Here is a 25,931-nt window from a genome sequence, read left to right as displayed (position 1 = left end):
TACAACAAAAGGTAAATAAAAGATGTTGGCAATGTTTAATTTAGACACCAACATTCTTAAATTAGATTTATATCTTCAGTTTTACTTTCCAGCCAGTATATAAAGTGACCTGATATATGTTACAGTGGCCAAAATTACAATAATTAGATCAGCATGTACAAGAAGTGTCTATTGTGTCTATTCTTGGATCTTTGTGACGCCACGATCAGAGAGTATAATATAATATAATATAATATAATACGGTCATCTCAAGCTCACAGCTCCGGCTCTGGGAAGCTTGTTTCAGACAAAGGATGAACTGAGAGCAGCAACAGGGCAGAGTGTAAGATAAATAAGATAAATAAAGATTATTTTGAACTGTAAATCACCAAAAGACAAACGAAGGAAGCTCAAATGCAGACGCCTGTAAACAGGCCTGATTTTGTCTGATGTGCGGCTGTGAGAATGACGGGCTTCTCCGAGGTACTTGTTAAAAATATGATCTTGGCAGTGGTTTCATTTCCAGATGAGTTTGTTGTAGCCATCAACAAGCATTAAAGTGGGGCAGCCAAAGAATATACTCTGATTGGAAATCACAAGATACTTTCAGATGAAAGATTTTTTTTAATTTTTCCTTTAGTGCATAATTCATTTTTAATGATTCTTGTCTTTGTTTTCTTAAAGTTTCTTTCATGTTATTTTGATTTTAATGATTTGTGAAACCAGACAAGTGTGGCTAATATATACATGAAAATACAGCAAATAAATTTATTTCACTTGTATGTTTGAGTCACCAAATTAACAACAATTAGCACGCGCTTGCCCGGCAGTGGGTGCACTTACGTATTGTTTCCCATCACGTTGCTCATGTTCATTTGGACCGTGAGCTGTTTCAGGTTGATGGCGAAAACCACCAGCGTCTCCCAGGGTGACCCCTGCTGACCTGCGGCCTTCCCATTTTTACCAAATGAAGGAGTGGATGTTTTTGTGACCGAATCTAAAAAAAAAAAAATTAACAAAGATTAGAGAATGAAGTCAATGCGGTAATTTTTTTTTCTTAATCTGTAATTTGTTTGTGTGAAGATTTATGCTCAGGTAACACAAAGCATTTAATGTTCCTTATTACCTCTCCTCGGAGCGGAGGAGTCGGATACGCTCCTGGTGCGACCGGGTGCAGGGGACTTGAGGTGGCCCAGGCTGCCTGGGGACATGTTGCTTCCAGTAGAGTGCTCTGAGAAGACGTTTGGGGACTGGGGCATGTGCTGCGTCCCGGTGCTGCCGTCCCACGTCCTCCAGTAGGCTTTCCGGCTGGACTCAGGGGACAGATGATGGGTGACGTTTTCGGCTGAGTCAGGGGTGGCGGGGCCAGAGGCTGGAGCGAGGTAAAGGTTCGAAGAGGCACGTAAAGGACAGCCTCGTAAATGTCAACATGAAGTGACTGCAGGGAATGTTTGCTAAAAACTGTCAGCCAGACAGGATATTAAAAATGAACAAAGGCTAAATGCACAGAGGTTAGCAGGTGGATGTTGGCGCTCATATTTGAGAGAAAAGTTCACTCATTTCTGCACTGAGCTGAAGCTTTTGTTTTTAGAAAACCATCTCAAAGGCAGTGCAGAGATTTATATAGAAGTCAACAATACCTCACTTTAGTAAAAGCACATCAGTTACACTATGATCAGTTCAAATAAAGATCAGCGCTGCCAGAAACCTGGAAAAGCTCACTGTTATGAGTCAGATATCACAGAAAAGCTGAAATTGTACAACAACGACTTAAGAGCAGGCGATGTGAACAACACGTGGCCATCACGGCACTGAGTGCGGTCACCGAGCACTAACCTGGGAGGTTGATGGTCTGGTCTCCCAGGAAGAGACGTCTGGCGATGCTTCGACGGTACCAGGCCCTTGGAAAGGCCAGGATCTCGCTCAGTCTTCTCATGTCATACTTGAAGGAAGCTGAGCCGATGTCACACACAGCTGATGGAAGAACATCACATTAGTGTACATGTCAAAGACTTCTTTAAAAGATTCCACAGAGTAAGACGACAGTCCTAAAGGCTGCATGGGAAAAGCATGCACTTAGACTGTTCCCGCTCTCTTTTTGCAGTGAGATTAACCGTTTTGGAGTGTTTTCTTTTTGAGCACACAGGCTCTCCAGGATCGGCGCCTACACTCACCGTACATCCTGCCTTTCTGCTGCTTCTGGCCCGCCTCTGAATGGCTGGACTGGTGCCCAGTCCTGTGCACCAATCCGGCCAACACCTGCTTTGAACAGCACCTGTGATGTGTCAGTCAAGGAGGCAGTGATTTGGACGAGCAGCTCGCCACTGTTAGTGGTTACTAGTTTGTGCTTCTAAACACTTGTTTGGTCTGCACTAGTTTGCATACACACCTTCCTGTGCTTATGTGCAGCTGTGCAGACTGGAGAGGCTTCGTTAAATGATTTGATTGTGAAGTGACATTCGGGTTTTAGGCTTGTTTGTCCTACATGTTTGGGTTTAATCTGGTTGGTTAACAGAGTTTTCTCATTCCCCTTTTTATCAACTTTAAACTGAATTCAGGATAGGACTCCTTTATTTCTTTTTCTGAACAGTATCTGTTTGCCCTTGGCGCTTTCATTACTTCTGTTACTTGTGCTTTGCTTGGCTTCACTGTTTGTATTCATCACTTTCATAAAAAGATAACAATTTTGCCTTGAGCCGTTTCCATCTGGTTGTTTGTGTTACTGCCGTTACACCCCCCCGGTGAGCTGGGGTCACAACAGCCTGCTTCTGTCTTGGAGTAGATTCCCACAGTGCCGCTGATAAGACAGAGCTCAACACTGAGTTTCATTTCCCTTAAAGATGCCTCTCTGAAAGGGGTTCACATCTGTTGTACATCACTTCCCCTTCAAATATTCTGGCTGTAACTCTGACTGCTCTACAAAGGGAAGAAAGGGGCACGCTGCTTGATTCCCATTTTTAGTGAAAATTAAATATTTATCACTATGTAGGAGTTTCAAACAACAACATGATGTTGTGAAAGTTCCCGCTGAACTGGGACAAACTTTGAGACGATTCACAAAAAAAAAGGATGGACAACAACAAAACAAAACACGCACACAGAAGCAGAAGATGTGGATAATTCACCCATTATGATGACACGGTTGGTATTTGTCTAATTAGTTTGAATCTTACAGTCTGACAAATACAAGAATAAAACACAACAAAACAAACACTTGACCCACAGTCACAGAGTCCCAGTCATGGTAAACACATCCATCATGGACTCCTCAGTTTGACACATTTGGTCAAATTGACTGAATAAAACTGAAGAGATTTACGGTGTATTTTAATTTTGGTTCATTTTTGTACATAAATTATTAAAATTCTTTGCCTCACCCCTATTTTCACTATTTAGTTTAGTTGAAGCTGTTTACCAAATGTCACCCACCAACAGCCTGATTGATGTTTTGCCTTAAAAGCAATTTAAGTGATTCAATTCAATTCAATTTTATTTATATAGCGCCAAATCACAACAAACATGGCGCTTTGTATTTTGTACAATAATACAGAGAAAACCCAACAGTCAAAATGACCCCCTATGAGCACTTGGGGACAACGATGAGGAAAACAGTGCATTATGGGAACCCCCCCCCAGCAGCCTAGGTCTATAGCAGCACAACTAAGGGAGGGTTCAGGGTCACCTGATCCAGCCCTAACTATAAGCTTGATCAAAAAGGAAAGTTTTAAGCCTAATCTTAAAAATAGAGAGGGTGTCTGTCTCCTGAATCCAAGCTGGGAGCTGGTTCCACAGAAGAGGCGCCTGAAAGCTGAAGGCTCTGCATTTAAATGCTGATTCATTGTCTGTGTCAGTGTTCATTTCCCTACCACTCTCACTTTAACCAACGCAGGAGCAGCACTGATGCGCTTGCCTGCTGTGACTGGTTGAAAAGTGGCTTAAACAGGGGGAAGAAAAAAAAAAAAGTGCAGAGAAATAAAGACGAGCACGGATGAAACGCACAGTGCGAAGTTTGAATCGTTTTGGCAAAAAATTTCTACGAATATTGTAAATTTTCTAAAGGACCAACAGCACGAACCTCAGCTACAGTAGTGTCAGTGTATTTGACAGTCCCCCCCCACGTTAGGAGAAGACAGAGACAACATGAAGATATGCATCTTCAAAGCTCCGCGCAGTTTCGTATCAAAGCAGAATCAACATCAGCACCACGCTGGAGCGTGGTCCTCCAAGGAGGAAGACTCAGCAGCTGAGGTAAAATGGCTCCTTGTATTTATTTGGGCAGTCACCAGGACGTAAAATCTCTGTAACTAATCAGCAGTCAAATCAGATAAAAGAAAAAAAAAAACCTCATTAAAAGTTTTATGATTCTGCCCCAAAATGTTTATTAAAAAGCTTTTTTCCCCTTTGGAAGTTATACTTCAACAACCATCTCTACTGATGCAAAGTTCTGCTGTGAATTTTCACTCAAAGTGCCCGGAGATTTAATCAGTTAGCTATGTATTAGTTTCACACCTCTACCTGATCCCGATGAGGAAAAACTGACAACTAATAACTTTGTGCTGCATTGCATCCTCTGACGTTCGCTTTCTGATGAATATTCCTTAAATTCTGACCATCATCGGTATGATCTTTCTAATGGAGATGACTGCGTACCTGAGATGTTGATGAGAGTGGTGTCCATTTTACCACCTTTAGGAGGAATGAAGCTTTCAATGAAAGTGGGGCCTCCTGTTCTCCTAATCCTCGATAAGCTGACCTTCACAAACTCCAGGTTGATGCTCAGAGAGTCCTTCCGTCCTGTCACCGAAGTCGACTCCTCATCTACAGTACCTTCAGGAAAACAAAAGGATCATTAAACACCAACGTGATTCATTATGCCAGTTAATATACCGCTGTGTGAATCCTATCTGCATCAGGTACATTTATTTGTGGCCGTCCTGTATCTTTAACAGATAAGAATAACAAAACGTTTAGCGTACCTAACGGCCCCGGGCCCGGAGGCAACCCCGTGACTGCAGATTTCTGCTTTCCGGCGCCGTAGGGGTGGAAGACGTACAGGGAGAAGTCAGACATGCAGGCTGTAAAGCTGAGGCCTGAGGAGTTACTCGGGGGCCCGGTGAGGTCAGACTGGCTGCTGCTATGGCGGCTTCTGCCCAGAGGGCTCCCCAGCAATGGGGATGCTGACATGCAGACACACACACACATATTAATTAACTACACTATAGACTGGCATACACTTAAAAATACATCACAAGTGTATTAAACATAAAAAAAACACAATTTCAGAAAGAAGTGAGCTACTTAGACCAGATATCCAAACTGTATTTACTGACTTATGGACTTAAAAGACCTGAGATGCCTTTTAACATAAATCATCTGGGATAAAGACAGACTGGAGAGCAGCGTAATGAATGCAGGAGAACATGCTGTGAGCAACATTAACTCACGCAGGGCTCAGACACACCGTGGAGTGGCAGCTAATAGATATTCTCACAGTGTGTGAAAGACTTTAAAAGACTGCGACTGTTTTGTTCACGTATCTCTGCACACATTACAGCGCGATTATTCCGCCAAAATAAACTGCAGAGCCATGCTCTAGATACCTTTGCTGGGAGGTGGTTTGGGGACGTGCTGCCCGGGTGGAGTTGAGGAGGGCTGGTGTGACCCGTCTGCGACATGGGCTCCTGTCAGGGTCTCCAGTTCTCCACGGTTAGAGGAGAAGACTAGGTCTAAGGAGGGCAGCTTGAGCATACACTCCACCCTGGACATGGGCAGGCAGCTGAAGCGGATCTGAGAGGGCTAGAAACACGTGATGGATGTTATAATGTGAAGTTCTTGTTTTAGTGTAAAACTATGACTTCGAATTGTTACTTTTCATACTGTGTTTGTCCCTTTTTTGTCTTTTATTACATCACTGATTTATTTGCCTAAAGCTGATATTTTCTATGACACATTAATGATCCAAATGAACAGTAGAACCTGTGTGTGGATTATCATACATTCATGAAAATGCCAGAAAACTAAAGATCAATAACTGCTGAAAAACAGGAACATTTTATGGTTTATCAGAGTCACATAAATCCATTAATGGGACAACATGAATCATTTCATGTCTTCAATATGAGCCTGGAGCTTCAGAGGGTCCCTGTGATGTGGAAGACATCTTGCATCGTTCCGGTCCCGAAGATGACGCGACCCAGTTGCATCAAGGATTACAGGCCAGTGGCACTGAATTCCCACATAAGGAAGACCATGGAGAGGCTCGTCCTGGATCAGCTCCGGCCCATGGTCCAGTCATTTCTGGACCCCCTCCAGTTCGCCTACCAGCCCCGCCTGGGAGTTGAGGACGCCATTATCTACCTGATAAACCGAGTCTATGCTCACCTGGATAAGCCGGCCAGCACTGTGAGGGTCATGTTCTTTGACTTCTCAAGTGCATTCAACACCATTCAGCCTGCTCTTCTGGGTGATAAGTTGACAGCGATGCAGGTAGATGCTCCCCTTGTGTCCTGGATTGTTGACTACCTGACTGGCAGACCACAGTATGTACGCCTGCAGCACTGTGTGTCTGACAGAGTAGTTAGCAACACTGGAGCCCCACAAGGGACTGTCCTCTCTCCCTTCCTCTTCACCCTCTACACCACAGACTTCAGCTACTGCTCAGAGCCCTGCCATCTTCAGAAGTTTTCTGATGACTCTGCAATAGTTGGATGTATCAGCAGGGGTGATGAGGATGAGTACAGGAGGACAGTGAAGGACTTTGTCACATGGTGCAAGCGGAACCATCTAGAGCTCAACGTGACAAAGACAAAGGAACTGGTGGTGGACTGGAGGAAAGACAAGGCACCGGTGGCCCCTATGTCCATCGGGGGGGTCAGTGTGGACACCGTAGAGGACTACAAATATCTGGGAGTACACATTGACAACAAACTGGACTGGGCTAAGAACACTGATGCCCTATACAGGAAGAGCCAAAGTCGCCTCTATTTTCTGAGACGCCTGAGGTCCTTCAACATCTGCCGGACTATGCTCAAGATCTTCTATGAGTCTGTGGTGGCGAGTGCCATCCTCTATGCTGTTGCATGCGGGGGCAGCAGACTGAGGGCGGCAGACGCCAACAGACTCAATAAACTGATCCACAAAGCCAGTGATGTGGTGGGAGTGGAGCTGGATTCGCTTATGGCAGTGTCGGAGAGGAGGATGCTGTCTAAGCTGCAGGCCATTATGAACAATGGCTCCCACCCACTCTACAACACAGTGATGGGACACAGGAGCACATTCAGTGCAAGACTCATCCCACCAAAATGCACCACAGAGCGCCACAGGAGGTCATTTCTACCTGTGGCCATCAGACTCTATAACTCCTCCCTTAATAGGTGACATTGTGGTTCATCAGTGTCATTCACTTATCAGTATTCAATTGGTATGTGTGCCTGCAATTGTACATAAAATTGTTTAAATTTCCATATACATTGTACATCCACTATATACACTGTACATACACTTATACATTGTACAAAAAAGGACTGTGCATATATATATAATGACACCTATTTAAAAAATTTTTGCACTCACAAGTTTCACATGTGTATAGATTTAGATGTGTAAATAGTCAAATTATCTCTTTAGTCTTTATATTTTTATGCCTTTAGTGTATGTTATTGTGTTTTTGGTTTACTCGTTTAAATGAAACGGTTGCAGCTGTAACAACAGAAATTTCCCTCTGGGATCAATAAAGTATTCTGATTCTGATTCTGATAAAACAGGCGATTTAAATTCCCAAGTAGCTCTGAAGAAATTGAAAGAACTACAGCTTATCAGTACCTGGACTCTGACATAGACAACCACGTCTACAGGGAAGGAGGAGTACACTGATGTGGAAGAGGAAACCAGGGAGGTGGTCGATTCCTCGAGCTGTTCCACCGTATCGAACTGACCCATGTCTTCCTCCTGCGACGCCACAGCTGATGGAAAGACATGCACACAAAGATGTTTGCCATGAATATCAGACACACAAGTCATCTAAGAACGTGGTCCCAAAGGACTGGATTTAAATAAAAAAAAACACACACACCTGTGTAGTTCCGGTCCACTGGAGTGATTGGAATCGTCTCGAGCGCTTTTTCCAGAAAGTCCAGCAGACAGGGGCTGATCACCATCTCCTCTGGCAGAGTCTGGAGGGCTACCCAGGCATACAGCTTGGCCGTCTTTACCCCTCCACTGCTCTTACCTTTGGCTGCAACGACACGTGAGAGTCATCTGTACATTCAAACAGCACGCGGCGCTTTCAGAAGTTTGTTTCTTGAAATTTCAATAATCTGGAATCATATTAACAGCAGTTCTTTTAAACTGCCTTTCGAGTCTCTCCCTCTGTGGTGCGCATCAATATGCATAAACCAATTTGATCAAAGGATGCCCTCTAGATCCAGGCCTTAAAATAAGGGTGGAATTGCATGCATTTCAATCAGTGGGTCCACGTGCAGATTTAAATCATCAGATCGAAGGGGCGTGGCACTCTAGTGCCGGTGATTATGGATGGTTGAAGGGCATGCAATTAAATGAGGGAATGCTCAATACCTGATGGAATAGGTGGGGGCGGGGGAGGTAGGAGCGAGTTAGTCTTGCTTTGGACAGCATTGGGAGGAATTGGAGGGCCGCTATCTTTCATACCATACAGCTTCGACTCTTTGGAGAGAGTGCGGGGGAGAGAGGATCCACGCGAGGCGTTGGGCGACTCGGTCTTCAGGGTCTTGGAGTTGTAGTGCAACTGCAGGGAAAGAAAGAATGAACTATTCATTTAAACCCCTAAAAAAAAAAAAAAAAAGAAGTTTGGATGATGCAGGAGAAGCAGACCTTAACGTCCACTCCTGGAATGTAGAACACTGTAGTCTCCAGGTCATTGGATTTGGTCTGCAGAGTGGAGGGACACTTCTTTCCAGCTAGAAGGTGGCTGGACGAGGTGTAGTTGGGCTGCAGCTTCTTCTTCTTTGGGGGAGACTCCTGGTCCAGACTCCGGAGGCTGCGCTCACAGCTTCTATAAAACCCATAAGGAAGAGAGTGAAATGAAGCGCATGCATTACTTTACTGAAAACAGAAAGTCTAATTTCTTGTGTCCACTGAGGATAAACCATCACAGCTGTTCATGTACAGCATGTCATCTGCTAATGTAGAGTCTGACTTTATTATATTTAGAGGGAAATGTGAGGCAAACTATAAACAGGAATTTGTCGTTTCCAGATTGAGGGATAAACTTTCCGCTGCACCTTTTCAAAGAAACATCCTCATGCTCGGGTTGTTGAGTAGTAGGGTGAAGGACGCACTTTCCGCTGTCAATTTCCACACGGACATCCAGCTCAAAGTCAATGTTTCTTTCCGTTGTTGGGCCACTGAAGCTGCGGTTGGCAGGTGTGCTTGGCCAGCGCTCGCTGAACAACTGACTCACAGCTGAAAAGCCTGAGGACTTCCTCTGAGACACTTGGCTAAGAATCAAGGAGAAAAGGACTGCTGCTGAAAACTGCCAGGCTTTATTTAGAGAAATATGAAATTAATGGTGCTTTCTTTCCTAACAGTCATAAGAATGCTTGCACTGACAAACACAATAAAACAACTCACATAGGCTTTCGATAGCTGATCTGTCTCTCGTGCTCAAACTCGTCCTTCTCGGAGTCTTCCGAGGAGGACGAGGACAGGTCATCGCGCCTCATGTCGTCGTGCTGGAAGGGAAGTATTGGTGAGAAGACAGCAGGGGTGGCGGGGGCACTGAAAACTGAGTGATGGCCGTCGACAACAGATAGAGAATGAAGGTGGATGTGATGAGGATGGGATGGATCATCAATGGAGACTCCCGACAGGTCCCCCTCTGACTCCTCAGGGAACTTCAGAGAAGGACAGAGTGTCAAACTCACACAGGAAACAGTTTAATGTCTGTCTCAACTTGTTCCTACATGGAGACATCAAACCAAGAATCTGGGAGCTGGAGCTGATGTCTTCAGCAGGAATCCAGCCAAGGATGGAAGTAGTGTTCTGTAGACTGGACTATATTAATTGCCTTATTTGATGATTTCTGAATTTCGTCTTTACTGCTCAAATCAAAATAACTTTCACGGCTACATGTCCAGTGACAGAACACTACAGCCCGCGACTGTTCACCGAGGAGCTCAGAGGTCATGCACTTTCTGTGAGGAGGAATGACAGCTTGAGACAAAGGAGGAAGATGAGGATGAGAAGATGACACACACCGTCTCGAGATGGTGACGACAGGAAAAAAAAAAAAACACCCAGGAAAGTGTCGAAGCATCCGGGAAAAAGAAGAGATCCCAAACACACTGACAGAGGCTGAGTGCTGCGGAGCATCAGTGAAATTAAAAGAGCAGTACTGCAGTCTGACAGTCAGACCAGCAGCATCATTTCTCCTCATTGGTCATACTCACGATTTTTATCAAAAGGTGGTTTTAATCTACTCACAGTTTTGGTCTTTCAGTAAGGATTAGTGTAGGATTTTTTTCCCACCGGACGATATATTCATCCACACTGAGGAAATAAACCCCCCACCCCCCCACCTAATCACCTAACAGATGAAATAACGTGGGTCATAAAAGGATTTTGAGTCCATGTTACTGAGTAGCCACAGGTTGCTTGGCAACTGCATAGTAAGGTCAACCTTTCCAGGAGGACAATCAAGAGGAAAAAATATACAATCAGAGTCCCTGAAATACGTTTTTGCTGAAACCACTACACTGAAATTTCACTCTGATCCTGTTTTATTGTTAATGATTGATAAAGACTGCAGGGGTGGGGTCGTGACCCTTTCTTTTGGTTTCTGAAGAAGGGATTGTCTGAAAAAGGTCCGAGAGCCACAGAAACTCTCATTCAAATAGTGACATTTCAGGCATGACCACAAATAATAAGAAAAAGTTCCTTCAAGATCATAATTCTCCTCAGCACACACACACACACACACACACACACACACACACACACACACACACACACACACACACACACACACACACTATTGTGACTGCCCTTTAATTGTCTTTACAGTACGAGCCACAGTCAGTGACAATCAGATACCGCCATTTTTAAAGGTAACAGGCTGGGGATGTAACAGTGAATTTATATTAACAAACATATGAAGTTATTTTATCCTCATGAAGTTTTTGGCTGGGGGCGAATAAGGACCGACTTTTTGTGACAAACAAAAGCTGACAGACTGTGATTCAGTGGCCACCCATGCAGAGCTGTTAGAAATCACTCAATATATTAAAGGTTAAAAAAAAAAAAAAAAAGAAATGCTGATGGATTATTTTATGCAGTTTCAAGACAGGATGAGTTTGTGGAGTGTGAAACTGTAATTCATTAAGCAGCAATCCAACCGTGACGTGTTTTTATTCTGCAAACAACTGATTTTCTGAGAACTTCGCTGTGCTGAGGTCATCTGAATAAACGCAGGGATAAATTGGTGACGCTATAAATCCAGGTGATCCTTATGCACCAGTAATAAATCAAAATCTAAGAAAAGAAGAGGATCACTGTTAGTTCTCATGCAAATGAACACAGTGCTGTGTATCTACTGTATTTACTGTTCCCACTTCATCATCCTGCTTTGATTATGCATTTTCAAAATCCTGTCAGCGCCGTCAAGGTAATCACAGAGGAGAAGAGGAAACAGAAGTATCTGATGTTGGTTATACATTTTAATTAGTTAATTTTATTCTTAGACCATATACCTTGAATACCTCTCCTTGACTGACAGGTGCATGTGCAGAGTCCAAAGCCTGATTATTAATCTTTAATTGGAAAAAAGAGTTATTAAAAAAAAAAAAAATCCCTCTGTATCTACTGTAACATACTGTACAAATCATCTTTTATAGAGATCAGTTACAGTAACAAATGGTGGATGAGATGAAAATGATCTCACACAAAATGGCACAAAACTAGAAAATTATTAAATTAAATGTTGATTTGGTTGGAAATAATTTATCAACAACATACGTTTGCAAATCAAATCAAGTAAGAGCTACAAGGCTATTTGTTCACGTGTCACAGGAGTGAATATCTGACGCATGAAGGAGGCGGGTTTACCGTGTCCTGGATGTTGAAGGTGACCCGCGGCGCCGGAGAGGACGCGTCCACACGGATATCTGGCAAATCCACATCCGCGTCTCCGATTCTGGAACTAAAGCCGACGTTATGAGAATTTTTATTTGATTATTTGGCATTTAATTACTGAACACTTCTAAAAGCCCAGCCTGTTATTAGTACGATTTCTTTCAAGCCATTTGAGCATTTGTTGACCCCCCCCCAGAGTAAATTGTCTTCTATTGTGAAAGGTCTGTGAGCTGCCTGAATATCAATACTACATTAGTCCTGAGATAATGAGCAGAATTACTATAAACACATGCGTGAGCACTTCCTCTTCACTACATTCTAATTTGTGAGTCACTGCGTAATAATAGGAAAATGCTTCAAAAGACATAATGGCACCAGCAGCAGTGTGAGACAGAGGTCACTCGGTTTGTGTTTGTTTACGGTGAAGCTCCCTTAATGGTGTCGTTTCCATGATAATATAATACCAGGGAAAGTGCCTCCTGCCGCCCGACTCTGTTACCTTTGTCTGTCCATCCTTATTAGAGGTGGCCGGCCCGCTGCCGCCGAGATGCTTTTGGAACGGTTGTAGCTTGGTTTGTAGCCAAGACCCCACTTATCCTTCAGAGAGGCCGCCTGGGAAAGAACAAACACAGCTAGAAACAGGTCCATAAAAGGATAAATATGAACAGCACCCTGACATTATTACGCATTATTTTCAGCTGATTTGCTGGGGCGAATGCACTTCTACTTGGGGAAGGTAAAGAAGAGGAATTCACCCTCATGCTGGAGCGACGCAGTTTCTTCCTGACATCTCTCCTGATGTCGTTGACCGCCACAGACTCCAGCTGTTGATAGCGTTGGATCTCCTGATTGATGGTTCCCTCGCTGGCCCCCAGTTTCCTGCGATCATACGAGGAGGACGTTAATAGCCGTTTAGTTGTTGCAACACTTTAAACAGAACACTGATAAACTGCAGGAGTCTTACTTGAGGTCGTCGATGACTCTGGCCTGCTCGTTCAGTTCTCGGATGTCAACAACCCTCTTTGTGAACTTCCTCCCACGAGCATCAATTATCTGGTTTCCCATCACCATCGGCCTTCTGGGGTCAATGGTCTCCTGTTGCGCCAAAGCAATGAAACACACGGAAACACATGCATCTGGTAAAAGTGATTGACAGCTGTGAGACACCACCTCATCAAAATCATTGCTCCCAAAGTGTGTCGGATTAAAGGCGCATTTCTGTGATTCAATCAGAAAAAAAAAAGTTCATCTGTAGACTTATCCACACACCAGGAACAATGTCCCAAAACAGGAGACACCATCACCACCCAGAGTAAAAGGAGGGAAAAATAAAGCTTTATTGCCACAGGGAATTACGGGGCACTAATCTACTTCTTTTCACCCATCACCCATACATGAAAGCAAATAAAACAGCTCAGCATTTTGGAATCTACAGCTTTCACGTCTTAAGGGCAGGTGCCTGAAATGTGACCCTGTAAGTGATTTAACCAGCCTGGAGAAGAATTTAACACTGTGGGTGGCTACATACACAAGCCCAGGAGAGGGGTCTTTGGGCCCTGGCACCGCCCGCTCGAAGGCAAGGCGTTGCACAGTTTAAGTAGTCAGCAGGGACAGATACACTCTGAGGCCTGGGGCTGAGGCCCAGGATGCGGTTTACCAGACGTTTCCTTAAGGTCAGCCGAGGGCTGAACTGGCTCTCTGGACTCTGTAAACAACGGCAGGGACAAGCGGATGAAGAGGTGGATCAATGGATAGCCCGGGTCACACGTTACCTTCTGAGGCTTTGTTAAAGGTAAGCCAGGTGTAATGATACATTATTAAAGGAATAGTTCAACATTTTGGAAAAATCCGCACGCACTTTCCTGTTTGATGGTAAGAAGATACCTTAGATCTTACACATGACACCACAATGAACAGCAGCTGATTAGCTCAGGAAATATCTGTAAAAAATGTGCACCGCTAAAGCACCCAAACATATTTTATCAGTTTGTTTGATCTGTACAAAAACCAAAGAGTAAAACCAGCAATTTGCAATTTCACTGAGGGGGTTATGCGAGTATTTCTTAGCTGGGAGCTGTGACCTCGATCTTGTGAGGCTGCTGGAAACCAGCAGAAACTCATCACAATCCCCCAGACAGCTCAAACCAATTTGCTAGAGGCAGCTTTAGTTATCATCAGATTCCCTGTTTCCAATCTTTGCATCAAACTAAGCTAACCAGCTGCTGCTTGCAGTCTTTTTATCTAACATACACACACAAGACTGGTACCAATCTTCTCATAATACCTGCTGCAAAAAAGAGAAAAGATGCATTTCCCTAAATGTCGAACTTGACTTTAACAAAGCAGAACATCTGATCCAACTGTAAACAGCTGCATGTTTCTCTAAAGTCCTGCTGTGTGACAGCGACTGTCTGAATCTAGCTGTGGTGGAAAGGATATAACAGCTACTCTTTAGCATTCCTCCTAATCCAAACTGAACTGTGGGATGTAAATTAACTGAGTGATGGCTGACCATGTGTGTGGTGGGCGACATGGAGTCAGTTTCGTCCTCATCCGAAAGGTCTGCCATGTTCACAGAGTTCAGGTCGGCGATGTCGTCCACGTCCTCCTCGCCCGTTAGTGATGTCAGCGTGTTGCCCAGAGCGTTGAGGCGTTTGCCGATGTTGGGGTCCATGTGAACGTCAATTCCACACATTTTCCAAAGCACATTGAGCGTCCAGGTACCGGCGCTGCTGCTTTCTGTTTTGGCGAAGAGAAAGCCAGGAGGAAGAAGAGGGAAAACAGAGGAAGATGTGGGTGAAATTAATGCAATAAATAATAAAATTTTCCACAAAGCTGTCTCAAGATTACTGTGCAGCTCTAGGGTGTGATCCATATTTAATGGACCAGAGCACAGTTAAAAGAACTTGCCTGCAGAGGGTTGCCCCGTAGTCCTGGAACACACTTCATATGTACCATCAGGCACTACACCTGCATACAGAACACACATATAGATACAAACAATAAATATTTCTTATGATCTCCGTGCAGACACACTGACATAATCATCGTCTGCCCACTAGCTCACCAATCAAATGGTAACGGGCTCATACAGTACATATACATTCGTGTTTGAAAGGGCTTTCAGCAACACTGCATAGAACCGTGTCACTCACAGGCATTCATGACGATGTCTCCCCGGATTTCAGGCTTCCAGTCATCCCAGGTGGTTTCGAAGCCCTCTGCGAAGCGGATGCAGAAATTCTTGAAGTGTCCTTTACTCACCAGGGACTCGGAGGAGCAGGCGGTGATCAGCGTGCTCTCGATGGTCAGGACCAGCGCAGAGCCCGTGTCAAAATCTATGCTGTGATTGGCCTGGTGAAATGGCAGGAAGAAGGGTTACTCAGGCCTCAAGGGAGGGAGAAGGATGGGGAGAGTACAAGGAAAGAGAAAACCACCTCCATGTGTTTGGAAAAAGGAAACATTGGTAACACTTCATTCTGTACTGTTCTCATCAGCTGAATAAAATATGAATCATTTTTGGGATTTTAAATAATAGCACATTGGCAGATTATTCCACATTAAAGTGAACTCGACTACTACTTTTTTTTTTTTGCTTGGATTGTAGATTAGCTATGCATGATTCACAGTTTAAAAAAAAAACAAAAAAAAAACAAAACAAGCCTTTTTCATCCCCCCTAGTTCATCTGTTGTTTAGCTTTCCTCCCCCTCTCTTTATGCCACCTTTCTTCTGATGGGCTGCCACTCACAGCCAGAGCTGCGTACCTTAGATTGCCATGTCAGGATATCTAATTGGCGTCATACCGATCTGAGAGTAGTCTGAAACTGTTTAATATAAGCGTTCACCTGAAAATAAGGCAAAGTAAAATAAAGTGGTCCATTTTAAAACCTATCAGGAATCAGCATCATGAGTGCTGCTGACATAAATATAACTGAGTGAAGTGTTACCAAGCGCTTCAGTATGTTAGAGTAAGTTTAAATGCAGAATATCAATGATTACAAAAAAAACCCCACCCAGATTACAAGAGTTCAAAGATTAACCTGGCACTGGTCCCAAAATAGCAGCCTGATCATCATCAGGAAAATATACATCTGCCCTCAACTCTCCAATAACCCATTTTTATTAGCTGGATAAAAATAACCAGACCACAATTTTGGTGCAGTTTTTACAAGATGCCAGATTAAAAAAAAATAAAATCAGTGCAAAATATCACATGCATGCAAGCATAGACTGAGCCTGCCCTGTGCAACACTGTTCATAACTGTCATGCTTGAGTGCAGAAATGCACATAATTTAAAGGCTGTCTAAAAAAAGGGTTCATTACATAATCAATACTCTGGACACCAACAGGCATAAAGTTTTTTTTTTGTTTTTTTTTGGGTGAAAACACCTCAAACACCAGCACAAGCAACACTACCTGTTATGCCGGCTTTGGAGAAGCATTTGTTTTTTTTCTTTTGAAACAACAAAGCACATCTGATGCAGTAATATTGCAGTGTGACAGATGTTATAGAAGATTATCACTCAATATCTCACACCACACCATCCCAAGAGAGGTAATAAACTCAGCCGGTTACTTTTCGTGCATTTTTCTGCTGGCCTGCTGAAGAGCTGGCCCCAGCTCCAGAGTTGGTGCCCTCCGTAACAGGTTCTTGTCCTCTCTATGGAAATAAGTGTAACGTCACAGCTGGTATTTCTCTGATCTATGGGTACACTGTTTATGGGTTCACTAGAATGTGGGGTGTTGTGTGTCTTTCCAGTCTTACCTTGCAAAGCACAATAAGCATACTTTAAACTATACTGATTGAGCACTGTGAAATATAGGATGCCCAATATGTAAATGACTTTGATTAACTGAGAAAGTCTGTTTGTTGGGATTGTACACAGATTTACAGTTAACGCTGGGGAAGCACTGATTATATAAAACAGCAGCTCTTTTATCAATGTCAGTGAATGGTTTTCAAGGCTGTTAGACGGTCATCAGTCTCACAGGACTGCAGACTGGTTGGTGATCGCCTGGTAATCTCCAGATACTTTATAAAAAAATTAAAAAAAGGGGGAAAAAATGTGGACTTCCTTTTCTGGCTCTTTATCCAGAAATTTGCGATTCCCCAGTTTCTCACTATCAGCTACTGGCAGTGACTGAGGTCATTTGCTAGATATAAGGAATCCCCACTTTCTCCATTTCAGTCAATAATGATCAAGTAGGTATAGCCAATCATACAGCACAATATGATCACATGATTAGGCTAAGCCAATTAGGCACGAGAAAGATGCTGCATATCATTAGCATATATTATGATAGCACTACCAGCCTGAAATCCTTCATGTTGTTGACTCTCCACTTCATGAATACAGCCAGTGTACAAAGGGTGCTAAACATCCAGGAATATGAATATAGTGTGCATATTTTTGAAGAGTAAAGAACACATTATTCTCCTCCTTGTGGTTTTGGAGTCTATAGACCTGAAAGCTAAATCCTCACAGAAAGATGCCCGGATGGACAGACTACGGTGTCCTCCTGCTTTATATCAGGCGGGAGGATAATAATAATAAAACTGATGCCAAGTGTTAATCTTGCTGCAGTAAATAATTTGGTATTTTTATTTAGACAGAATATTATTTATATAACAAACTACAACCAAAATTCCACAACCATAGAAAGCAAAAACCAAACCTGATTCAAATTGGGCTGATCTGTCCTTTACAGTAGTCTTCTTGTGCCCCCTGGAGTACATCAAGTTATGCTAGTTTTAGACAGCACTGTCCTTTTCTTTGCATTTCAATGGACAGTTCTACTGTAGTCCTGAGTTCTGCTGTAACATCTGAAAACAGCAGCAGTGCTGGAAGCAGACAGACACCTTGCCTGGGGATCTAATTTTTGCTTTTTGTGGGGGGGTGTGATTCAGTTCAGGATATTAAAACTGTTTACAAAACATTAAATGTTTGAAAAGGGAGAGAAACTGATACATTTTATGTGCTAAACCTGCATTCAAAGGATTCTTAGAGAACAGGCTTCAAACTTTGTACTGCTACTTATAAACAATAAAAACACTAATGCTCAACAGGACTGATCACTGAAGCACAAAACCAGGCACATTACCTGAGATGCGTTGGTAATTGGCAGGCAAATACCCAGGTCATTGACAGTCAGCTGCAGGAAGAGGGTGCTGAACGCCTGGGCGGAGGTCTGTTGGATGCCTGGGAGCTTATCCACCACCTCTTTTGTGGCCATGTGGATGTCCTTGTTGAGGGCCATGCGCTGCTCATTCCAGTTGTCATACGCTGCCTTGTAATTGAGCCAGAAGAGGACAGCTGCAGGAGAGCACAGAGGTGGGAAGAATGAATATTAAGTAAGATCTCAAATGTTATTTAAGTAGCTCGTTCAAGTTTTGAAGTGTTACGGAACCAAAATCATGTAAAACAAACATAAAATATAAATAATATTTCACACATGCAACCTTAATGTCACTGCATCTAAATATGTCAGCTTCATGCCTGAATCCAGCTGCTTTGGGCTGTTTATAGACGCACGTTTTTGACTTTAAACTAACTGCAGCATCAGTGAGAAGCAGCGGTGACTTTTAAACACATGGCAAAAAGGCAAAAACTTGTAACAAATTATCCCAGACAGGTTTGATAAGGATCCAACAGCAAATTAAAGCGTGTACTTTACACAGCCACAGCTTTTAAGCTGTCAGAACCATTTACTAAAGTTTATTACACGTGTATATATGTTTTCCCATAACTTCATAAGAGACATGCCCACTCTAATTACTAAAGTAACTTTAACAATGAAGCTGCCAAGTTAAGAAAGGTCTGAATTTAAGGATATCACTTGTTGTACTGAATAAAGCTTTAAAGTAACAGTGACCTTTGGGCGAACGTCCGAAAATCATCACTCTGAAACATGGATGGAGTCAGAAATGCCATACACCCCATGCCCAAAAAGAGCTATCTGCTAATTCATTGTTTCAAAAAGGACCAGTTGTAATGGTTTGTATTAGATGGATGCTGAGAAACAGCAAACTGAACCTCTGTCGAACGCCACGGGCTGGGCGAAAACAATCGGTCTGTTAAGAGTGATTAGGACGGCCTCTTTGTCTGTGGAACCACTGATTTCCTCCTGCAGAGCATTCCTCAGACCGATCCGAGTTTGGAAGTATGCCACCTGGTGGAAGTCTGACCCAGCTTCTTCATACACCTTTAAAGTGAAAAGGAGAAAAGGGATCAGATAACGATCAAACACCGTCAAACGGAGGGAGAGCAGAACTTGGTAGGAAGTGAGGATTCTGCGTCAGTGTGTCTGAGTAAGACACGCTGCTACTCGGGGATTTCATTTGTACCTGGTGCTTGACAATCTGTCCAAGAGCCAGGTTGAGGTCAACTTGACATTTGCCGAAGAGTTTAAGGTAACTGCTGCTGCCTCCGGCCTGAGCCTTGCACTGGATTCTGTTGGATAGCTCGAGCTCAATCAGGCCTGTCTCAAAGCGCACGGCCCGCATGGAGGGAGTGGTTGCTGTCATCTGGATTCCCTGTGAACAGGAAAAATAACAATAAAAATCTCCACAGAGAAACCTTTTACTGGTTTCACTCCTTCAAAACAACACAGTGCCTTCTCCCAGGGAGAATTATTTTGCATTTCTGAAACAAACTGAACAGAAGATACCTTGAACCTGAGACTGAGAGAATAGAGGAGGATTTTGGGTTTGTCTGCATCTGTTGAAGTGTCGTGCTCATTCCAGAGTGGGATGGGTTGTTCTCCTCCTGCAACAACAGAATGAACACACCTCCCAGGTCACCTCAGTTCACACAGAAGATGGATAAAATATGCTACAGCGTGGACCGAGGGTAGATGTGCGAGTCCTAATCTGCTCAAGTGTTCCATTGCAGCTGCTCCTCCTGAATGTGAATACTTGCCTGAAACTCAGCTGAAGGCTCCATCATTATTCCTCTCTCTAAAATGGCCAAAAACACTACCAACTCCTCTCTCTGTTGGGCAATTATATCGATCAAGCTTGGTGAGCTTAACAAATTACTATCAATAACGTTGTGGAAATAAACAAGGGTGGATTTGTGGCAGTGCATTGGGCATTGATTTTTGAGGAAAAACGATTTTTTTCAGCAACTTAAGCAGCAGCTGTAGGCTACAGAATACTGTAGGGAAAAGCCAGATGTTTGAGATTAGATTAACTTTATTGATCCATGAGGAAAACTGGACTGCTGCAGTGGCACAGAGGAGGAAACAGTCTTGGAAAGTGCTCTGCAGTCATTTGTGAGTGTGGTGAGTTAGACAAAAATTTAAAAATACAGGAGGTGTACGATACAGTACCTGACACCTTCTGTATGACCTCATTGACTTCCTTCATGAAAACCTTCTGCAGAAAGACCAGGTGGTTGAGTAGGTCTGTGGTCAGATTGTGCTCAAAGGAACCAATCTGTGCATCAGAGAGGACGATGAACATAAAGACCAATTATTAAAAACAGGAAACCTGCTGGCCTGCAGAGCTCCACTGTCAAATGTTTTACTTCTATAATATGTGATAGATTGGAACGGAAACTATTTTGGCTGTAGGTCAGCCATCATTGAGCTAATAAAGACTTAAGATGCATCAAAACTAATTATGTTGGTTTACTTAAGAGCATAAGTCAAAAGGCCATATTAAACACCTACTGCTGTTCCACAGGCATCAGATGTTTGCGCATTTCCGAGGCGCTTACCTCAGCTACGCAGCGCAGGTAGTTGCCTTGCAGGTAGTTTCCTTGCTTTGCCGGGAAGTCGTCTTGCACCCAGCCCTGGTCTGAGTGACTATCATGGTCCTCCATGATGTACTCGCCCGACATTGTGACCGGAGGCAGTGTGAGGCTGGCTGATGGTGACATGGTGTGCTGGGACATGTCCACCGGGGACACTTTTGACTGGAAGCAAAGTTTGTGGTTCGGCAACTCGAAGGTGAAACTGGTTTGAGCTCCTAAACACAAGATGGGGAGAGAAAGAAAAGTACTGCGACTGAGTCTTAAGGGAGGACTCTGTTAACCTCAGCACAGATGGAAAAGCCAACTGGAAGCAATTAGTTTTAAAGATCATTGTGGAAGTTTCTCTCAGATCTATTTTCACACACCCGTCATGCCGTGGCTCTTCATGCGGCCCATCTTGTACTCTGCTTTCAGTGACGGGAGCAGGGCAGCCCCAATGGTGATGCCATCCATCATGGCGCTGAACTTGAGGACGATGGGTTTCTTCTCCAGGCCTTCGGGAAGCTGAGGGAACTCGTTGGCCTCGACGGGGGTCTGGTTGATGCTGGATGCTTTGTCAGAGGGTTGTGGGGTGGGGGTGTCCTCCCTGTTAGGAGGTTGGCTGCGAAAACCATAAAAAAAAACATGAACTCATGTGGTCAGGAGTGCATGATTTTCTACTTTAGTGGTGACTTTGGCTTTTAAAGTATTACATAGCCTTAATCCCAGTTACATCCATTAACTTCTTTAAATCCCTTCTTAAACATTCTTTTACTGGAAGGCTTTAATGAATGTTTGATATGTGTTTATAATTGATCCCTAATGACGTGTTTGATTCTTTTTTAATCTCTTGTTTTTATGATTTCTGTTTTTCACTCAGATGATTTAATTACTTTTTAATTATTTCATAGGATGAAACTTTAAGAAAAGTGCTGTACTGATAAAATTTAGGTTTATTATTGTGTGTGAAGATGATGCTGCACGGTTGGGGCAGCAGCTGACCGTGCGGGTTTCCACCCGGCACTCTGGTTTCCTCCCACAGTCCAAAAAAAAAGTGCACGTTAATTTAATTGATGATTCTAAATTGGCCGTAAGCGAGTGGGCAGATTGTTTTCTACTTAAGCACTTTAAGCGCTTCATAAATGTGTGTGAGAAGCACACTGATTGGTCAGTGAGACCAGAAAAGTGCCACGTAGTCATATGATCAAGTGATGATGTAATATGTTAATATCTGGACTGGATTTGGGATGCAGTGCCTCAGGTTTTCCATCCAGCCTCATGAGGTAAGCTGTGTTGAGGGAAGCTACAGTACACACTCAAAAACTGCCGCTACTGCTTTGATTCAGTTACGTGTGTGTTATTATGCACAACTCTGCAGATACCGGCTTCAATTCCACTGAAAATCAAATTACAGGCAAGTTCTTTAACACCCAAAGCACACCTACAACTCTATAAATATATTAACATAATGCAGCATATTACCATGGAAACAGAGCACACACACACACAGGTTTTAAAGGCAGGCGACAGTGTGGGTACGCTGTAGTAACGTGTCGCTTTAGCAGATGTTAAGAACTGAATGAGTAAATATTACAATTTAGAGACAGCAGGTGTTGGATGATGGATTTGTTTATGGTTTCAAGTTGAGTGCAACATTTTGAAATTGGCTGCTTAAAAAAAAATAAATAAATAAATGATAATAAATGAAGCAGGCATACACGGTGGAGGGTTGCCGGATGAGGTCTGAGATCTGCTTGGAGAGCTGGTGGGAGCTGCGGACCATCATGCTGTGCAGCGTAGCCGGGTGCTGGGGGATGTTGATCATGATAGCCCCCACTTTGAAGACGGCTGCGTTGTTGGTCTTCAGGCCCCGCTGGGCGCTGTATAAGGCCTGAGACTTGGCGATGTTGCACTTCACCACCGTTCTGTAAACACAGGGGACACCGGAATGAGCAGGTGGACAGAAGTCCGATCGCTCAGAAGACGTGGACGTGTGAATGAACGCGGGGTTAGACACCAAACAATGAAACACAAAGCAGATTCAGGACTGCAAATTTTTTTTTTTTTTTTTTGGAGGGACACAATGAGCAGTTATGGCAGTGACACTACATAAACAAAGAATGCATGGTCTTTATGCAGATCCTGGATGGCTTATGGTGCAATTGAACTAGCAGAAAATGCTGAAGTGTGGACTAAACTGTAACACAGTGCAGTGTTTTAGCAGACTGATGGGATTAGGGAAGAACCTGAATGCTGTAAACAAATACAAGAAAATTTAGCAGATATGAGAAACCACTTTTTTTTTGCCAAACTTTTGTTGGCTTCAGCATCTCAAATGTTTAGATCAGCTGCTGCTCTTTTTTATACATACATATATTTTTCACTACTTTCTGACATCTTGTAGAAAAAAGTGAGATGATAATCAGCTGATTCTTCAGTTTGTGAAAAATATTTTCATTAAATCAACAGGAATGACAATGCACATGCTTTTAGCCAGTAACAGTTGCTCCATTTACATAAACAGATGTGGCAGACAGGTGACTTGGACAAATGAAGAATGCACATTTAAGGAAGTTGTGTTTTTGGTTTAATGAGTCCCCTAAAAGGCAGCAACAACATACAGAAACTCTTGTTTAGCAGTGCTGGTGGGAGATGTTGGGAAATCCTCCAGTCTAGGCAAGTAGTTGGAAAAGGAAGCAAAGTAAAAAAAAAAAAAAAAGAAGACAAAGAAAGTGTAAAATACTTTGAGACACTTTAAGGTCAGAGCAATTTTTCACATGCAGTAACAGTGAAAACATGGTCAGTTCTGAGGCGCTGCCATACATGTACGTTTTGTTTTAGTTGCTCGGGCTTTATTTATAAGACTCTGGATTAACAAAGCAGTTAAAACAAGCAGGATGAGCTCAGCTAAGTAGAGTTAAACATATTCTTAAGTAAACTTCATCTGGAAGGCAAAACTAAAACAACTTCAGATAAGGAGTTAATGAGGCAGACACACGGTCTAATGTTCCTTCTGCACTGGGACCTGCTGTCTTTGCACACGGCCAAAATAGCCAATCATAGTAACAACTCAAGAATGCTATGCTACGGTCTTGGCTACATAAATTTTAAAAATGGGCAGAGTTTGCAGGTACATTATGAAAACAGGTCTCAGTTTTATGTTCACAGTGGGAGGATTTGTTAAGTAAGGCATCTATTCAAGTAACAAACTAAATCAAAAAAAGCTGTGGAGACACACTGGCCTGTCTAAATGCACTAATTCAAGGTTTGCAATCTGATTAGGTTGGCTATGTTTTGAGGAAATTGCTTGCAGTAAAACGAAAACTGATAATAAAAATCACCTGGCTGGAAAAAGCCTGCGCGTGTCTCACTGAGCACCAACACAACCATGTTTTAGTGGGCTTTTAAAGGTGCTTATGGAGTTCATACTAAAGCATTCAAACAACTTTTTTGATATGGACAAGTACAGTTTGCAAAAGTTGTTTACTTCAGATATAATGAACAGTTAAAGTATGATATAAAAAATAGAACAATCAAAAACTGTTACGTCTATAAAAATTGTGAGAAAGTAGTGAGAAAAAAAAAAATGCAATTCAAGAAAAAGGTCCAAACTAATATAAAAGCGAAACATTACCGCCTACAAATACAAGGCCTAATAAAAGAAAAATGACCCAGAGACAGCGAGGATCAATACAATTGGGACCAGTTAAAATACTTTGTTTCTTTTTAAACAGCTGCTGAAACATTTAATCGACCGGCTGAATTTGTACGTACTGAATGTCAGGTGTTATCCCCTCCAGCAGAACGATGTTTACCCCTCCTATGTGAGCAGATGCACACGTTTCTGTCATTTTCTGATGCAGGATATCTGCAGACAAGACAAAAACAGGAAGCTCAGATCAAACAAAACAAACCTCTACTGACCAGCAACTTCCCTTCTGCTGCAGAACTGCATCGATCTACTTTGGAACTTCCCAAAGTTTCGCATCAGATCTTTCCTCACACAAAAAAAGGGAAAAAAAAAAAATCATTATCTCTGTCAATATCACTGCCTAACCTTTCATCTTTTCCTTCAGGGTGAAACTCCCGTGGATCTTCTTCAGTTCTGCTTCCATGGTCAGCCCACCGATGTCAGCCTCCAGGTGCGTGCGGTTCACCATGCCGATGCCGAACACGATGAGCGTGACGTGCTGAGGCTCGGAGCTCACCAGGCTGCGTCGCCTTCCACCCGCACCTGGAGGTTTGCTGGGCGTGTTGGGGTCCTGCTGCTCATTCTCAAATATCACTTTACAGAGCGGCTCCGAGGGTTGACGTGCCGTCTCTGTGGATAAGATTTACACTTTACATAATAATACTGGTTTTATATTTACAGTTCTGAAAAGACTAGATTCACAGGTTTTAAAAATAGTGCTGTTTCTTTCTAACTGATATACATTTTTTTTTTATTTAGCCTCCCATTTTAGCATCCATTCGTTTACTGAAACACTGTCCTACCATTACAGCCTTATCGGTTACATTTAATGGCCTCCTTGAAGAAATGGGGGGAATCAGTACAGCAGGATAAACTTATATATAGGAGAAGTTAATGTTCAAGTGGTTATAAAACAGTGATGAGGAAGGAAAAACAAACTGAAATGTAAGAGCAGTGTGTGCAGATTCCAAAAGACAGCAATGTTTTATAAAAATAATGTGCAACAGAAGTATAAAAAGGTCCAAGGGAAGAATGAAAAGGTACAGCTGAACTGAAGAACTGAAATGTGGAACTGGATGCGTGCTGAAAGCCGAATTCCACCTGAAAGGCAGTTCTCCGGGGAGCTTTTCTCCAGGATGCCAGTGGGATCGGAGATGAGGGAGTAGAAGTTGAGCAGCTTGTACATGTTCTGCCAACATTCTGCTGATGGCTCGCTCTGCTCTGACACCGTGATGGAGTCGGAGTCATCCATCGGGATCGCCATGTGGTCGGCCACGTCACGGGACCCTTTCCTTGACACCTGAGGGCATTACGCAACATTCCACATTGTGAAAGAGAAAATAAGACATGCTGCAGTATGCATCATGAGGCTGAAGGGTAAATAAACAGCCTTGCTGACTTATTCCTTCTTTTATT

At 43.1% G+C, this 25,931-nt stretch overlaps 1 protein-coding gene across 4 annotated transcripts in view; it reads right to left on the bottom strand.

Moving 5' to 3' along the window:
* kiaa1109 (KIAA1109 ortholog) overlaps positions 1-25,931 on the bottom strand; it is a 76,287-nt gene that overhangs the window by 10,181 nt on the left and 40,175 nt on the right. Inside the window, exons 48-81 of one of the 4 annotated variants that reach the window (XM_030718452.1) lie at positions 25,617-25,815; positions 24,882-25,145; positions 24,599-24,692; positions 23,446-23,496; positions 22,543-22,749; positions 21,211-21,446; positions 20,810-21,060; positions 20,421-20,526; positions 19,758-19,855; positions 19,435-19,623; positions 19,124-19,292; positions 18,192-18,403; positions 16,666-16,749; positions 15,243-15,441; positions 14,998-15,057; positions 14,600-14,826; positions 13,616-13,792; positions 13,052-13,182; positions 12,843-12,966; positions 12,587-12,699; positions 12,061-12,154; positions 11,706-11,765; positions 9,589-9,851; positions 9,240-9,455; positions 8,830-9,010; positions 8,554-8,743; positions 8,051-8,212; positions 7,801-7,940; positions 5,580-5,775; positions 4,956-5,156; positions 4,630-4,806; positions 1,816-1,953; positions 1,106-1,351; positions 823-976 (exon numbers count right to left, since the gene is read on the bottom strand). In XM_030718452.1, the coding sequence (XP_030574312.1) occupies positions 823-976; positions 1,106-1,351; positions 1,816-1,953; positions 4,630-4,806; positions 4,956-5,156; positions 5,580-5,775; positions 7,801-7,940; positions 8,051-8,212; positions 8,554-8,743; positions 8,830-9,010; positions 9,240-9,455; positions 9,589-9,851; positions 11,706-11,765; positions 12,061-12,154; positions 12,587-12,699; positions 12,843-12,966; positions 13,052-13,182; positions 13,616-13,792; positions 14,600-14,826; positions 14,998-15,057; positions 15,243-15,441; positions 16,666-16,749; positions 18,192-18,403; positions 19,124-19,292; positions 19,435-19,623; positions 19,758-19,855; positions 20,421-20,526; positions 20,810-21,060; positions 21,211-21,446; positions 22,543-22,749; positions 23,446-23,496; positions 24,599-24,692; positions 24,882-25,145; positions 25,617-25,815 (5,609 nt within the window). The remainder of the gene's footprint in view (positions 1-822; positions 977-1,105; positions 1,352-1,815; positions 1,954-4,629; positions 4,807-4,955; positions 5,157-5,579; positions 5,776-7,800; positions 7,941-8,050; positions 8,213-8,553; positions 8,744-8,829; positions 9,011-9,239; positions 9,456-9,588; positions 9,852-11,705; positions 11,766-12,060; positions 12,155-12,586; positions 12,700-12,842; positions 12,967-13,051; positions 13,183-13,615; positions 13,793-14,599; positions 14,827-14,997; positions 15,058-15,242; positions 15,442-16,665; positions 16,750-18,191; positions 18,404-19,123; positions 19,293-19,434; positions 19,624-19,757; positions 19,856-20,420; positions 20,527-20,809; positions 21,061-21,210; positions 21,447-22,542; positions 22,750-23,445; positions 23,497-24,598; positions 24,693-24,881; positions 25,146-25,616; positions 25,816-25,931) is intronic. The other 3 variants (XM_030718453.1, XM_030718454.1, XM_030718455.1) reach the window with 3 other exon arrangements.

This window comes from Archocentrus centrarchus, chromosome 22 (genome assembly GCF_007364275.1).
Source record: "Archocentrus centrarchus isolate MPI-CPG fArcCen1 chromosome 22, fArcCen1, whole genome shotgun sequence".
NCBI lineage: Eukaryota > Metazoa > Chordata > Actinopteri > Cichliformes > Cichlidae > Archocentrus > Archocentrus centrarchus.
This window is presented reverse-complemented; position numbering and strand designations above follow the sequence as displayed.